The 15,000-nt window shown below is 36.5% G+C and overlaps 3 protein-coding genes across 9 annotated transcripts in view; 2 read left to right on the top strand and 1 right to left on the bottom strand.

Moving 5' to 3' along the window:
• The first annotated feature begins 848 nt into the window (after positions 1–848).
• LOC137975338 (transmembrane protein 198-like) lies at positions 849–7,874 on the top strand. Its single transcript, XM_068822464.1, has 5 exons — positions 849–941; positions 1,547–1,717; positions 1,820–2,060; positions 3,374–3,943; positions 6,544–7,874. The coding sequence occupies exons 2-5, from the start codon at positions 1,715–1,717 to the stop codon at positions 6,747–6,749; spliced, it is 1,020 nt and encodes a 339-aa protein (XP_068678565.1). The 5' UTR covers positions 849–941; positions 1,547–1,714; the 3' UTR covers positions 6,750–7,874.
• Positions 7,875–9,939: 2,065 nt separating this feature from the next.
• LOC137975787 (dynein light chain roadblock-type 2-like) overlaps positions 9,940–15,000 on the bottom strand; it is an 18,918-nt gene continuing 13,857 nt past the window's right edge. For both annotated transcript variants that reach the window (XM_068823085.1, XM_068823012.1), the window contains exons 4-7: positions 12,329–12,404; positions 11,864–11,973; positions 11,489–11,546; positions 9,940–10,841 (exon numbers count right to left, since the gene is read on the bottom strand). In XM_068823085.1, coding sequence (XP_068679186.1) covers positions 10,795–10,841; positions 11,489–11,546; positions 11,864–11,973; positions 12,329–12,404 — 291 coding nt within the window. In that variant the 3' untranslated portion in view covers positions 9,940–10,794. The remainder of the gene's footprint in view (positions 10,842–11,488; positions 11,547–11,863; positions 11,974–12,328; positions 12,405–15,000) is intronic.
• The window catches only part of LOC137975418 (uncharacterized protein KIAA0513-like), a 26,679-nt gene continuing 24,327 nt past the window's right edge, over positions 12,649–15,000 (top strand). For 4 of the 6 annotated variants that reach the window (XM_068822753.1, XM_068822626.1, XM_068822685.1 and 1 more), the window contains exon 1: positions 12,649–12,808. In XM_068822753.1, the coding sequence (XP_068678854.1) occupies positions 12,760–12,808 (49 nt within the window). In that variant the 5' untranslated portion in view covers positions 12,649–12,759. Of the gene's footprint in view, positions 13,003–15,000 lie in introns of all 6 variants that reach the window. The other 2 variants (XM_068822906.1, XM_068822827.1) reach the window with 2 other exon arrangements.

Here is a 15,000-nt window from a genome sequence, read left to right as displayed (position 1 = left end):
GTCTCTGTGAGAGCAGTACAAGACAAGTTTTGAACAGCCAGCTTCCGGTTGCCCTCCGTTGCTTGAAAACGCTCGTGCATAATGAATTAATCACTGAGATCTCGCAACGAAAACTGAGGGAGCGAAGCGTCACACTGGCACCGATGATTCAACCAGCAGAAAACGATGGAAAACAATGACGCCCCTCTCTCCCTCCCTTCTGCTTGATGTGCTAATTCGATGTGGCTGTTGTTAGTAAACAGGGAAAGAAATGCTTACTTACTCAGTTTGATATTCAATTAAGCGAGGACAAAAAATTGTTTATTATATTAACCCCAATGAAATACCAAAAACATGATATCTCCACATGTGAGGGTAACATGTTATCTTCACAGTTGAAAAGATCACTGTTGCTATGGTTACATATAAAAATCGCGCCTTACGTGAAATGATTTAGTATTTCATTGGTGTTTATATAATAAATAAAATATTACATGGCCGCTTGGAGATACGAAATTTATCTTCCCGTGTTGAAAAATTAATATTTCATTCATAGTTTTCAACACTCGAAGGGAATTTCGTTTCTCCGCACGGCCATGTTATATCCTCTATTTATCAAGCTTATTGGAATCATTTTGAGCGAGGTTGCAGAGTAGTATTCGACGCCCAGAGATGGGACATGTAGCAAACGTGACTTTTAAAGACTGAACTGAGGCATACAATAAAGTGAATACAATACAAAATCAATTGAGTTCCCTTACGTGTCAATGTGTCATATTTGCAAATTCGTCAGTAACTTTCACGTTGTCAATCAGCCACGAGGCTTTCGACCAAAAATAGAATACACGTTATATAATTTGCATATTCCCCATAATTTACGAAAGGGTATTTCACGTTTTCCTGACGGAGAGAAAACTTTCAAAGTCTTAGAAAAATAATTTCTTGTGGAAATGGGAAGCCTGGTAAGCTGTACATATCTCATATATTACTTCGAAAAATATCTTTCCGTTTTAATATTTCCGAACCTAATTTAGCGCGCGTCTCCGAGACATTGTGACTACTTCCATTCTTGAATATAACATAGATATGTGGCAACAGTTTTATTTCGTGCTATGAATGTTGAATTTATTGAATACACAGATATGTGATAGGGTTAGATGTGTGATAGCCGGGACACATCGATTGCCAAGATGGGCACCATAACAGATAAATTTTCGAAAATTAAGGTTGGGGAAGTGCCTAAGACCTGACCTGTTCATTCCAAATAACTTTTTTCATATTTTCAAGTTTTGTAAAGAAGTCAGGAGATGTATAGAGCGCTATTTTTTCACTGTTTTTCTTTGCCTAGTTGGTATTTGTTTCTAGAATCAAATACCGTAGTCATGATAATGTAGGATATTTTAAGCTGTTTTCAATGAAATGTTTTTCACTTCGTCTGCCTCGTCTGCAAAAATGTCACAGAGACCGCGTGACATGTCACGCTATGTTAATTATTTATCATTTCTGAAAATGCATGTAAAGGCTTTGTCAAGAGACTGATGCTGCTTCTTGCTGTGTTTTTGTTTAGGAATATTGAGGTGCGTTAAGCTATTGGAGATCAGAAACGCAACTGTAGAAGGAAATTTATACACAGCTGTGTTGATTAAATCTGTTTAGATGAAAATTCAACTAGTGCGAACTGATCAAAGCTGAATAATTATTGTTCAAGACCAAAAACAAGAAAACGCTTGCAGTCATGGTGAGTTTCGATCGATTCGTTGCTTTTTAAATTTCTTTGTAGTCTATCAGAATTACATTGTTTACCCACTAATTTCCTATTTATACTATTGTTAAACTTCAGATTAAAAGTCTGCTGTCTGTTTTATTCCCACCACTGCGAACGTTAATAATTGTTTTCCTCTGGACGTCTGTGACCTCGGCGAACAACGCGCCATTGAACGATACGAATACACGAAACGGAAGTGAACCTCATCTTAAATCTTTCAGTTGCGAATGGAGCGATCTGGATTTTCCCATTACATTTGGACCAGGGATAGCAGCTTCGTTATGTGTGCTGATCGGAGGATTTCACGTACTTTTCGGTGAGGATAAAATTTCATATATATTCGTGATTTTCGGCGGCAGTCTATAGATTAATTTTAAAAGTTTCGAGCGAACGATTTCGCGCGTGATCAATCTCATCTTACAATATATTTTCTCTGTTCTAAGATTGTTCACTTGAAAGAGCGTTCGAGTTCGGAATCTACAAAAAATAAATTAGTGAAGGCTTTTGCGCAGGAAATGAAACAATTACTCAGAATGAGAAGAACAAATGTTGCTTGTTGTGCTTACATATTAGGGCGAGAACAGGTTTTGGAAAACCAATTATCCTCAGATTCTTGAAAAGATAAGCTTTAAATTATATCGACAGACGGAGAAAATCCATTGGAGAGGGCAGTTTCGAGTTCTATTCCTCCTTAAATTTCTTAAATTTGCTTTAACCGGGACAAGCAACGTTTTCATGTTTTCACATGTCGACTATCGTCTCCAAAGACTAGCGTACCATATGTTTCTTTAATTAAAGGACAAGTTGATCGTATTAATTAAAACGCGCTTTTAACGAGAACCTTCTCTTAGATTTTAGGAGTAACACTTCCACTGTTTTAAGGGGACTAAAACGCCGATAGATACGTTTAAAGTATAGAATGCGCTGGTAGGAAAATTTCCCTACATCTTCTGTTATGTCCTGTGACTTATGGGAGAGAACAAAAGCGAAATCCACCCGTTCTATGTTGAATTTCCGTTTATGCAAGTTCATCTTTTCTCGGTAGAATTTTCTGATATTTCGTTTTGCTACTTTATAATTTGGTTATCATTTTCTTTTTTACATTTTAGCTACAGGATAGCTATATCCTATGGGCACGAATTTGCGTACATTTACTAACGGCAATTTATTCAGTCACAAACAACTTAAGATCAGTTTCAAAGTGACCATTATTTCTGGCCACAGTCCAGTATCAAAAATGTCTCAAGTTGCCGAAATAGCAAAGTCCCAGCAGGGGCTGTCCATTCTTCGATTTCTTGGGCGTGAAAACATGAGCTACCCTCGTATTGGCAAAGGAAAGTTCAGCTGAAAACAGATTATAGCGTTCAACTTAATTAATGTTGTTTACGATTTGACAATATTTTGGCTGGAGTGCAGCATCCATACCTAAGATAAGATTATTTAAAATATTATCATTATCTTATGCATTATTGTGTGATCCCTATGCCAAATTTCTGGGGTGGGGCTTGGGAACTTATGTTTATATTTTGAGGAAAATCAATTTTCAGCTGTAAAGAGCAAGGAAAAATCTATTAGTGGGGGTAAATAAGTTCTGTTTTTCCCATTTATAATGTTTTTTTTGTCTTGTAGGTTTCAAGTATCAAAGAATAACTCTTTTTGCCACTGGATTCTCATCTGCCGCACTTCTTACCTACTTGATATGTTCAATACGAAGTACCCTTGAAGTGCAATATGTTCTCCTAATCACAGCAGCAATTGGTGTCTTTGGAGGGATCCTTTGTACAACTGTAATTTTTTGCGGACTCTTTTCAAGTGGAATTGTTGCTGGTTTCTGTGTGACAATGGCATTTCTTTTTGGTTTAGCATCCTTGCATGCATACCAATCGCTTTCAGTGCCCCTGGGTGTGATAATCAGTATCAGCGTTGTTGTGGCAGGGGCAAATGTTTGGTGGAAGCGGGTTGTTCTGATTTTAACATCATCGGTTTATGGTGCAGCATTAATAATGGGAGGAGTGGACTACTTCATCGAGGACATGCGTTTCCTTCATCATGTCTGGCAGAAAGTTTTCATTGCGGAAATTACAGGAAGACCTTGTTTCTTTTCATGGATTTCCTTTGGGGTTTGGCCTCTTATGACTCTCATTGGTTTTTTAGTTCAGTTTCTTAAGACTGGAAAAAAGCCGCCCAAGCCTCAAAAGGGTGAGAATCATCGTAGAAATCGTTCTCATCGAAATGAAGGGTCGCAGCTTGTTTGAAGGTGCACTGAAATGGCATTTTGTGAGTTTTGCATGCAACACAAATTTAGACGATAAATTTTTCCTTAGTCATCGCTAATAGTTTTTTGGTGGATCCAAAAGGAACAAATTAGTTTTTCTATAAATACCGGTATACCATAATTGTAATATTGAAGGGATAACTTTATGTCACAAATGTGTGAATTGTTGGGGATGTTCAAGAGGGAAATCTGGATCTTTGTGTAATCTTTGTGTGAATTCTTTGTGTTATTCAACCCTTTGCATTGTCAGACAGTGTGTGGCATACATCTGTATCATTACTTGTACATTTTTGTAAATGGAAAGGACTAGTAGTTACTAGTGTCAGAAAGTCATTGCACATCGTTGATACAAAGGGTTTCATCTTGCATGGATGTTTAAATTTCTCTGATAAAGCAAAAAATTGGCTTACTGTATCAGTAAGTATACAGCAAATGTGACTATCATTATACATGTAATCCTTTATAGCTGGTGCAAACCATCACACCACATTCCTTGATGGAATTTGATTGTCCTGAGAAGGACTGGCATTTTCAAAAACTCAGTGGAAGTCATCTTCAGAGTCAATTGACAGTTGGAAATTCAAACAAATGTACATGTACATGTAGTGTTAGAATTACAACACAGACCAGAGTTAAGTGATGCAATCACAACACAGGCCAGAGCATCACTACATTTGTTTGAATTTCCAATGGTCACTGGACTCTGAAGACGACTTCTGCTCAGGTTGTTGAAATGCACGGTGATTAAATTCCATTGAGTTACATTAAAAATGTATGTAACTCCTGGGTTCAGATGGTTTCTACGTCACCACATTCTTCAAGAAGTTCAAGCAAAAAAGAAAATATGCCATTTCTGTTTGTTTGAATCAGAGGATTGATGTTATTTAAAAAGAAAATTGAATTGCCACTCATTCCTTTCTTTCAGTAAACAACACAGAATTTACTTGAAACTTTCAGCAATTAAGAGTTAATATTCATTTGGTGTTCTACTAGAGAATCATTTAGTTACTTGTTTGAATTTGCTCTTAAACTCATCTAATCAATGTAGCCTGTAGGAATTTTTGGTCGACACTTCTGAGTGAAAAATTACTGGTTAACATTACATGAAAAAAAAAATGAAGTAAATGTAAAAACTGTTATACATAATTGTAAATAAGTTTACATGTAAGTTGAGGTTGCTTAGAAACCTTTCAATTGAATGTTTTTGTACTGTTTACATCAAAGAGACATTTCTTTTTAATGGTGAAAGAAATCTTTGCCAGATTCACGAGATCACTTTGTACACCACTTGATATCTGTCCTTAGGGCTTCAGCTGAAACCCTTTCATTTCTTGATGACGCACTTTACCAAGATGCTGTAGGCAACTGTATTTAATCGTCATACACAGAGGCCACAAATGTTTGGTTCAATTCCAAGAATAAGAACCTCTGGCCGGATTTGAACCAAAAAGTCCAAGAAACAAGGACTTCTGGCCCCCCTCTTGGTCTAAGTATTATTAATTTTGCCAGTGCTTGAAATTCACTTTCACTGCACATTTGTGAGAACAAACCAGGTGGTTTTTTTTTGTGCCAAGCAAAAGACTGTAGCTTTCTGGAATGAGAATGGCCGTAATTCAAAAGTAAGCAGCACAGTAGTGTAGGCTGACAAACAGTGCCTATGATTCACAGAACCCATTAAGTGGCAGTAATCTGATGATGACTTGATCTGAGGCAGCATGGTCCAGTGGTTAGGGTGTTGGGTTTGCATGTGGTTGCCCCAGGTTCAGTGATAATAATAATAATAATAATAATAATAATAATAATAATAATAATAATAATAATAATAATAGAGCTGTAAAGTAAGGAGAAAACTCTAAGGGACCTTTGGTCATGGGCTATGACTAATAATAATAACAACAATGACAACTTTAAGTGTCAATGGATTTAGCAATTAGAGCACTAATTGGGGACACTAATGAAATTACTCAAATCAAATCAAATACTGGTTTTTGTGGACAGTGGAAAACTGGAGTACCCAGAGAAAACCTCTTGAAGCAGTCTGAGTAGAGAACCAACAAACTCAACCCACATATGACGCCGAATCTGAGAATTGAACCCGGGCCACATTGGTGGGAGGCGACTGCTCTCTCCACTGGGCCACTCCTGCTCCTATTCTAAACTCTGGTCGCGATTTGTTTCCAGTGGGCCCCAATTCAACTCTACCACGCTTGTAATAGCCAACTAGTTGCCTCCTGCCGGTTGGGATTCTTAATCATGTTTGCATTCACTTTCAGATTATTAAAAGTGAGGTGTCTGTGAACTTAATACATGTAGCTAAGTGCACTTCCACTATAAACACTGAAGCATTTACATTTACATTTTACAATGTTAGCTGTAGCACATCTCCTGACACAGTGTGTTGAAATTAAGGGTTGTCTACAGCAAAGGCATTGTCAGACTAAGTTGCCCCTCATCATTGCGTACATACTCCACTGCATTTTTAACATTCATGTATGACATTGTTTTTATCATTATCCGTGCACAGACTTTCTCAACAAGCATTATTCAATGGGATCGCCATTTTACTCAGCTCCTGATCAGGATGACATAGAAATGACTGAACTGCTAATGGAGCAAGGCCAAGCATCTCTGACCCCATCACAAACTATGGAACACACTCCAAAGGGGTCCTCTTTGCTACTGGAAGATTACTATCCAAGCGTGCATTTGATTGATCGTATTCCAGAATAGGAATACATGGAATAGAAGTTTAAAATCTTTCGTTCCTACAAAGATTCACATTAAAATTGTCAAACACCTGCTAAAGTGCTGTTTTCAACATATTTTTATTATCCTTGTAGCTTCAAAATGCTGCAGATATACCATTTTAAATCATCACTCCACTTATTCTTATTATGGAATAGGGTCATTCGAACGCACGCAAAAGGGGCTCTGTCTTGGGTGTTTGTCTGTTTTGCAACAAAAAGTGCATATAGATATATACTGGTAATATTATAATCTTTATCACCATAACTTAATCAAAAAACATTCCTCAAAATTTAAGAAAAAGACATTGCATGGGACTCCCAAACTTTTCTAACACTTTGTTCATTTCCATCCTTCTCATCACAAACAACCATAAAAGCTAATAAATAATATCATGAGGTAACATAGTCATAATGTAAAAAGCACCATTATTTGCAAGTTTTTGCAGATATTAATAAATCTTTTAGCATCTTAGTTAAGGACAGAGCCTCTTCAATCTTGAATACTGTGAAAACAAGTCATTTCCCCATTAATTGTGGTATCTTTTAATAACTACATGTAAACACAAGATAAAAGTCCATCTTAAAAGTCACAATAATAAATTTCAATGTAAAATACATTTCAAGCAAAAGGACTAGAAGTCAACATAATGTGAATTAATTCTCAATGTAGATTAAAGAAACTGATTTTAAAAAGCAGTTTATTTTTTGCCCAAATAGAGAACAAATAACTCTGAAGGTTGTTAAGAAATGTCATAAGAAAGAAATTCCCATAAATGTTGTTATCATTGTGTGGGTCAAAAAAGTTGTGTATCGTTTAATGTTTTGGACTAGATAATTTAAGGTTAAAGTAACATTAAATGAGTAAAAAAGTCAAATACTTTACAGAGTACATTTTGGTAATTTTTATTACTGTGAGAACTACAAGTAATGTAAAAAAATTCTTACAGAGCACAGCTGCTGAGCACATATTTAAAACAAACTAAAGTTTAAAATTCTTGATTTCCCATCTTACAGCATGCTCGATAATATAATAATACATTGTTAATAATTATTGTTATTGAAATTAGTTTCCTGGAAATGTTTAAGGATTAAAAACAATTAAAATTTAGCTCTTTGAACACGTTTTTAATATCCTGCTAAGAGGACGTGTGGACACCCTTGGCAGAGTACTATCTTGAAAAATGGATTTGTGTGCAGAAAAAGGGGTCACTTCTTGTTAAATTCCCAATGGTTATGCCTGCCCCCCAAAAAATCACTCTCAGACTGATCCCTGTTTCTGGTCTTTTCCCCATTCAAATTGGAATCCCTGGGGGAAAAGGGCCTATTGGAGGCTCTTTATTACAGGGTTTGTGCTGGATTTTGTCTGTAAATTCCAAGAGTATTCAAGAACAAGAAATTGAGCTTTCAAGGATCTTTGTAAGACGATTTCTATGCCATACATTGTGCTTCTCAAGCGTTAACAACAGTTTCATATCAAATCAAGCTCTGGTCTTCGCAGTTATGAACACAATTTTCGCAACTGCGTAAAGAAGCCTGAAAAATTCAGGACTTAAACGGGGTTTAAACCCGTGACCTTGCGATACCGGTGCAACGCTTTCTAGCCAGTGTTGGTGGCTAGCATTGGATATTTACCTCGCTGCTTCATGGCTCGGTAAATATCCACCGCTACATGTAGCCACCTCCACTTCGGTGAATAGTTGTTAACCATTCTACAATCACACTTAACCATGTGGTTGGGTCACCGGATGAGGACTTTGCACCACGGAATTGAACTGGATGTTGACCAAGATATTGTAACAAAAAATAATTGAATACCGGGTAGGCTAAAATTCCTTTGAACAGAGTATAGGCTCCCCGTAGCCTCTTGTTTGTCAAGTCTTCTAGTGCTCAGGGGCACAAATGGACACTGCACATTGATATCAAATCAAACATAAATTTGGTTTTTGCAGAGAGTGGAAAACTGGAGCAAAGTAGAGAACCAACAAACTCAAACCCACATGACACTGAGTCTGGGAAATCAACCTAGGCCACAATGGTAGAAGTCAAACTTGTGCTCTCGCCACTGTACCATCCCTGATATTACTGTGCCCACCACGGCCTTACCAGTTGCCAAAAAAAGGATCTTGTTCCAGTGATTGGCACAAAATTTGAATAACAAAGGACGTTAAACTTCATAAACAGAAATCCTCTCAATATGGGTCAGTCTTGATTTGAACATCTAATCCATAACAGAAAAACACTTTTCAGCTCATGGGTTGACTGTTTACAGTTCAAGAGATTTGACTAAAAATTAATGATTTTTACTGCTTGCAACCAAAAGATGTTTATACAATGTGGGTCTTTTCAACTCAGCATTTAAGTACAAGTACAGCAGAACCCATAGCAGATGAGTTTCTGGCAAGAAAAGGAGAGCAGTAGTTGGAGCACTTTCATCCCACCAATGTGGCCTGGGTTTGATTTGCAGACTTGGCATCATAATAAATGTAGGTTGAGTTTGATGGTTCTCTACTCTGCTCTGAGTCAGTCTGATGTTTTTCGCTGGGTACTCAGGTTTTTGCCTCTACTGAAAAAAACAACATTTCATTTGAGTTAATTTCAATTAATTTCTATGTATAGTGTTCCCATTTAGTGGCCCTGAGCACTAGTAAGAAGACTTGACACTTCAGGTGATACCCTAGAAACTGATCTTGTTATAGATTTCCGATAAAACTTGTGACATGTCAAGGAGATGATATACCGGTAAATGTGATAAAAAAAGGGGGTCACCAAGCTCGTTTCTATGGCATGATGCTGACATATACAGCTATTTAACCCACTTTGATTTGCCGCACATCCCCAATGTTGGACAAATAATTAAGCTTCAATGATTTTTTAAAATGTAATCCCTGATGTAATGCAGAGCCTGGTGTCATTCTGTGTTTAATTCAGGTACATACCTGAAAAATGTATTTGAATACCTTTGTGAGCACTTAACACTCTAAAACTGATTTAACTTGAGTATATACATGTACTGTTCAACTCGTAATAGCTCCTTCCAATAAAATTTATGAAATTGCCATAGATTTTTGCTGATTTTCTTACTACTGGTACTCCATGAAGACACTGTTCTCAGCAAAATAAAAATATAGGCTGGGGTCACCATACTTGTTCAGGAAAAAATAGCGATTCCTTGACAGATTGAGCTTGGCATCAATGAAAATCCGCCATTTTATTAATGTGCGCAAGCTAATGTGCTTGCCAATGATGCAAGAAATTATGTACAGTAGGGTTGTGCAATGCAAAACTAGGGAATCTCCTTAAATGAGTATAAAGGCCTACATGTAATCTAGTAAAGAAACCAAAGCAGACTCAACATGGAACTTAAAGGGGCTAGGTCACGCTATTTTAGGCATTTTCAGCACTGATCGAATGGTCATAGAATTAACTAAAATATCAAAATAACTGTTCAAAACTATAGAAGAACTCTAACAAAACACAGGGAAGCCATGAAGGGACATGGATGGACAAAACTGGAGAGGATTGAAATGGATTGAGTTTGGGTAAATTTGAAAAACGTCGGCCCACCTTTTTTCAAATTTATATCAGTCTATATCAAAATGTCATTTACAAAGCTTGAAAATCATTCTCAGTTGTTATGTGGCCGTGATTTTGCAAATGAAAGACTCTTGATCTGCCAATATGACGTTTAGAGCTCATAATTAACAAAATTAAACAAAATTACCTAAAATAGCGTGACCTAGCCCCTTTAAGGATTTTTTTTCCTGACACCACTTTAAATACAATTTACATAGGAGCATTCTTTGAGATGACCTGTGTTAAGAAAGTCAGCAATAATTTTCTATTATTTAAGATACAATTTTAAGGTTAGTTCTTATTTCCATGTTTTTATCTAGATAAAGGAAAACAATGTCACATGCATCTTGCACTTTCCAGGGAAAAAAATTAAAAGCATCATGAAAAACTAAGATACATGACTGTCACCATATAACATTACAAAAATGTAAATTCATGTTAAAATGCAGTATTGTCTACTGAGCAGATGGATTCTGAATAACAATCATCAGGTACTCTTTGTCTGCAGAATGAAAAATAGCAATCAGTAAGATATTAGATTGCAGCAACAGCCCTTTTTAAAACATCCCTCTTCTCCTTAAATAAGAAAAAATTGGTTCCAGAGCTGAGGCAAAAGAAGACTTCAGGGTTTGAGTAAATTGAATGATAGTAATCACATGCTCTTTCTGGCCAGTTGAAATTTTCAAAGCAAACTTGCCTCAAGATTCAAGATAATAGCATGATTTATCAAATCTGTGTTTATTGTGCGGTCTTTATTATAAGTCCATACTTGAAGTAATGTTTATAATGATGGTAATATCGTGCTTGCAACCATTAAAAAAAATTACATACATGTGCAGGATCTGAATTAATAAAACTATAGTGCATTCACAAGTTCATATGCGCCTTAAATTTACTTCACAGTGCGACACGCCATACCAATTGGCCGCCTAACAATTTGAACATTTTTTGCCAATCAGGGTGTGTGAATTTGATTGACAGTCACGGCTTCTTGCAAAGTTCACACGGTTGTAAGTTGAACACTGTTGCACGAGTAGTTGAGTTGACATTATTTACACGCAGTTGGCAACATTTAAATGTGAAAGTTTGTTGGGTGGCCACAGTAAGGCTTGTTGCACTGTAATGCTGCCGTATGAAAAATTCACTCACCAGGAGCGATCATGATTTCATGTTTCTTTGAACGAACCCTGAGGAATGTTAAATCATTCTAAAAAAGAAAAGTGCACACACATTAGCCGGGTTCACCTCTGAACTTGGGGTCACCGTGCTCATAATTTGAAATCGGCATTGCGCCATTTTTAAATCACTTGCACGACTACTGCCTGAATTGCACTCCACTCAGACCAATTACTATTACTAATCAGATTTTAGGGAACTTTATTTAAGCTTCCCTTATTCTGGGAATCATGCAATCTTCATGCTCTTGATCAATAATCAGTAGGCAGACTCTTCAAGAATAAGAAAAATACAAAGCTTAAATAAAAGAAAAGGTTATGCCTAGGTGTCAGATCTAAATATGTATACCTGTGGATCAATGTCTCGGACAGTGCTTCGCGCTTTAGATGTCAGTGAATGGATCAATCCAGCATACTGAACAGTTGTTGAGTTATCCAAAGTCGTTCTGATGGGAATTCCTACAATAGCAGGAATCTGTATTTAACATCTTTATGGTAATTTCAAAATTTCATTGCATGCATAAGTATGTTCATCAGTATTAAAGGCCAAAGCCAGAACAGCAGAAGAGGCCAACTGTGGCCAGAAAACAGAGTTTATTTCTGAAAACAAGAATTTGTTTTCAACCATAATTATAACATGTAGAACAACCATAAAATTAAACATGAACTACATACGTGTGTTCATAAAAAGAATACAAAGCTGACATGTCAGCCTCAAAAGATAGCTGTCAATGATTCAAGAAGATAACTTTTTGAAAACACTTTTAAATTTCGCTGAACTTAAAATAAGCCCAATTGAATTGAATTTGCGTACCTTCGTTGTTGACGATGATTATCCCTATAACGCCTTTATGGCCCTGAATTCTCTTCAGTAATTCCTCGACTTCAGACTAACAGAGACAAATATGGACAATATTACATTAGCTATGAGTGCAGATAATCAAAAGAAGCAAAAGTTAACTAAATGCCCACCATCTTCCTTCAGTCCTATTTTAACTTGTTTTCGGTCAAGGTTGCCACGGACTGTACGAAAGCTCAGCCTTCTGGGATACTTTCTAGCGCATGCGCACTTGCTGATGTGGTTGGCTACAATGTAAGGCGCCATATATGAGTGACCTACCTCTTATGAACATACACTGCTGGATAAAATATTCTTGGGCTCAACGAAAGTCTCGGCGAGAAAATCGAAGATTTTTTGCTTTGTTTTTATATATAAAAAAAACGACCAATGGCTGCTTATTTATTATGACGGTGGAACATCTGGGGGACTCCAGGGAGCGGACAAGTCACTGTGGTATGTCACTTAGTACTCGAACTCGACTACTCGACGTATATTGGAAAGTTATGATCCGACTTCCGCGCGTGGAATTTTTTCCCCTTTCATATTTTATCGGTGCTGTTAAAAAATGATTTCAACTAGTCGTCTGACGGACCTCATCCATAAGGGGGATTTGGATCATAAATGGAGCGTCCATGTAAGATGTACATGTAAGTGTGTACGTATTAACAAAATTAATATGTCGCTTGTGGTCTTCGAACTGGAGGAAGGCTTTAGCAAGTAAATCAGAAAGATAGTTATAGGCCATAAAGAATTAAGAAAGAAACAAAGCCTATGAATAACTTAAGCGTGGTTCTTTGGTTTTACAACAGTTATAGAATCAGAAATTAATTATAAAGGCACACATTGCGGTTGTGTTCATGTAAAGTGTACATGTAGTTTGTTTTCTGCAATTAATTAGCCAAGCTTCTTTAGTTAAAAGTACGTAATTCATTTGTTTCACTGGTTACATGTACTTTAAGAGTGAAGATTCTTGTGCAATGCCCCACAATTTAGTTACACAATATTTTGCTACAGTGTCTTCATTTATCATGATTGCAAGGTAGAAATTGTCGATGTGTAAAGGTTTTATTCTAACCCGTAAAATGACTGTATACATGAAGTAAAAATAGTAGAAACTGCTTACATTACTAAACAATGAAAGGTTACGAGGGCTGCTACACTACTGATTGGACGGTATGCTTATCTCTTACTCGATCTTATACAAATGTTACAGATGCCAAATGTTTCATTAATCAGGTTACTTGGCATTAGTAGTTTAAAACTGGCAACCCTAAAACCCGGGATCTGGAATCTGGAATTACAAGTCATTGTTTTACCAATACAGAGAGTAAGAACTATCCTAAACATTCATAAAAGCTAACCTTAGGCCTAATTAGACCTAAACAAACATTTTTAGGCCTAAGGTTAGCTTTTATGAATGTTTAGGATAGTTTTTACTCTCTGTATTGGTAAAACAATGACCTGTGATTCCGGATTCCAGGTTTTAGGCTTGCCCGTTTAAAACAGTATTCAGTCAAGTAAAAATTTAATGTATTTGAAACCATAGTAATTATCTGTATAGCTGTTACTTTCTCGTAAGATATAATAATCTCGTGTCATGGAAACAGTAGGTCTTCTTGAAAAATTTCAAATGTTTGAAACTCTTACCATTTTATGTTTTTAAAAATACTATTTTATGTCTCAAGTCAGGATTTTAATTTTTGTAACGGTAACTTTAACAATGTTATCTAGAGGATTTCTTAAGATAATTTAATTTGCTATCTAAGGCCCTTAGCATTGTCATACATTGGTATTTAAGTTATTACAGCAGAGATGTATCCAGGTTGTCAAATTTGGGGGTCCTCTGAACCCCTTCTTGAAAAATTTTTAATTGCTGCTGCAGTACCCTTTCAGATTTTTAAATTGCACAAAAATAAAGTCTTATCTCTCCCCTCGAATATGTAATTAAAATAAAATGATCAAATTCTTTGAAACTGTTATGCCCGTTGATTCATGAATCAAAATGTATGGGCTGTCAAAGCTCCATCGATCACATCTGAAAACATTTTGAGGACTCCGTACGCTGTAGCAACTGTTGGCTCTAGTTGATAAATAATCTAGATCTCCACAGCAAAAAAAAAAAAAAACAGAACTAAATCTCAATTTTCTGTAAAAGAGCATCATTTATTTTAACAACACTTGAGGTGTAATTTGGGAACAAAAGAGTAAACGAATAGAAGCGATCGATACACAGTTTATTGTCGGCTGTGACTTCGCCATGGCCAATGTTAATAATTAAGCCATTGAAGGTTAAGCACGTTAATTTTAACACCAACTCTGAAAAAGTTGCATAAGTTGCAAAACAGACAAATTACGTGCAAAACAAGAACCGAGACGATGACATACAGTGTATCATGTACATGTACAGAATTAATATCAACAGGGTTGCACAAAACAAAAATTCAAAAATTTAGCGTACTTCGCCATTGGATTCTCTGTCATTTTGCTCACGATAAGCAAACCAATGCTTGAAATTTGCCTGGAAAGCACGTAACAAACTGAACTTCGACTGAAATGTTCAGTGTCGCCGATTGCCTTGCCTAAAAATAGTCCACATCATGTCACGCAACAAGTGGGAATTCAAAACTTAACACCCCAAGCTGGAC

The sequence above is a fragment of the Montipora foliosa genome, chromosome 1 (assembly GCF_036669935.1).
Source record: "Montipora foliosa isolate CH-2021 chromosome 1, ASM3666993v2, whole genome shotgun sequence".
Taxonomy (NCBI): domain Eukaryota; kingdom Metazoa; phylum Cnidaria; class Anthozoa; order Scleractinia; family Acroporidae; genus Montipora; species Montipora foliosa.
This window is presented reverse-complemented; position numbering and strand designations above follow the sequence as displayed.

Bases quoted from the DNA above. Each gene is read 5' to 3' on its own strand.
- LOC137975338 (XM_068822464.1), top strand. The intron at 2,061-3,373 runs GTGAGGATAAAA...TTTGTCTTGTAG, and splicing joins AGGATTTCACGTACTTTTCG to GTTTCAAGTATCAAAGAATA. The intron at 3,944-6,543 runs GTGAGAATCATC...ATCCGTGCACAG, and splicing joins GCCGCCCAAGCCTCAAAAGG to ACTTTCTCAACAAGCATTAT.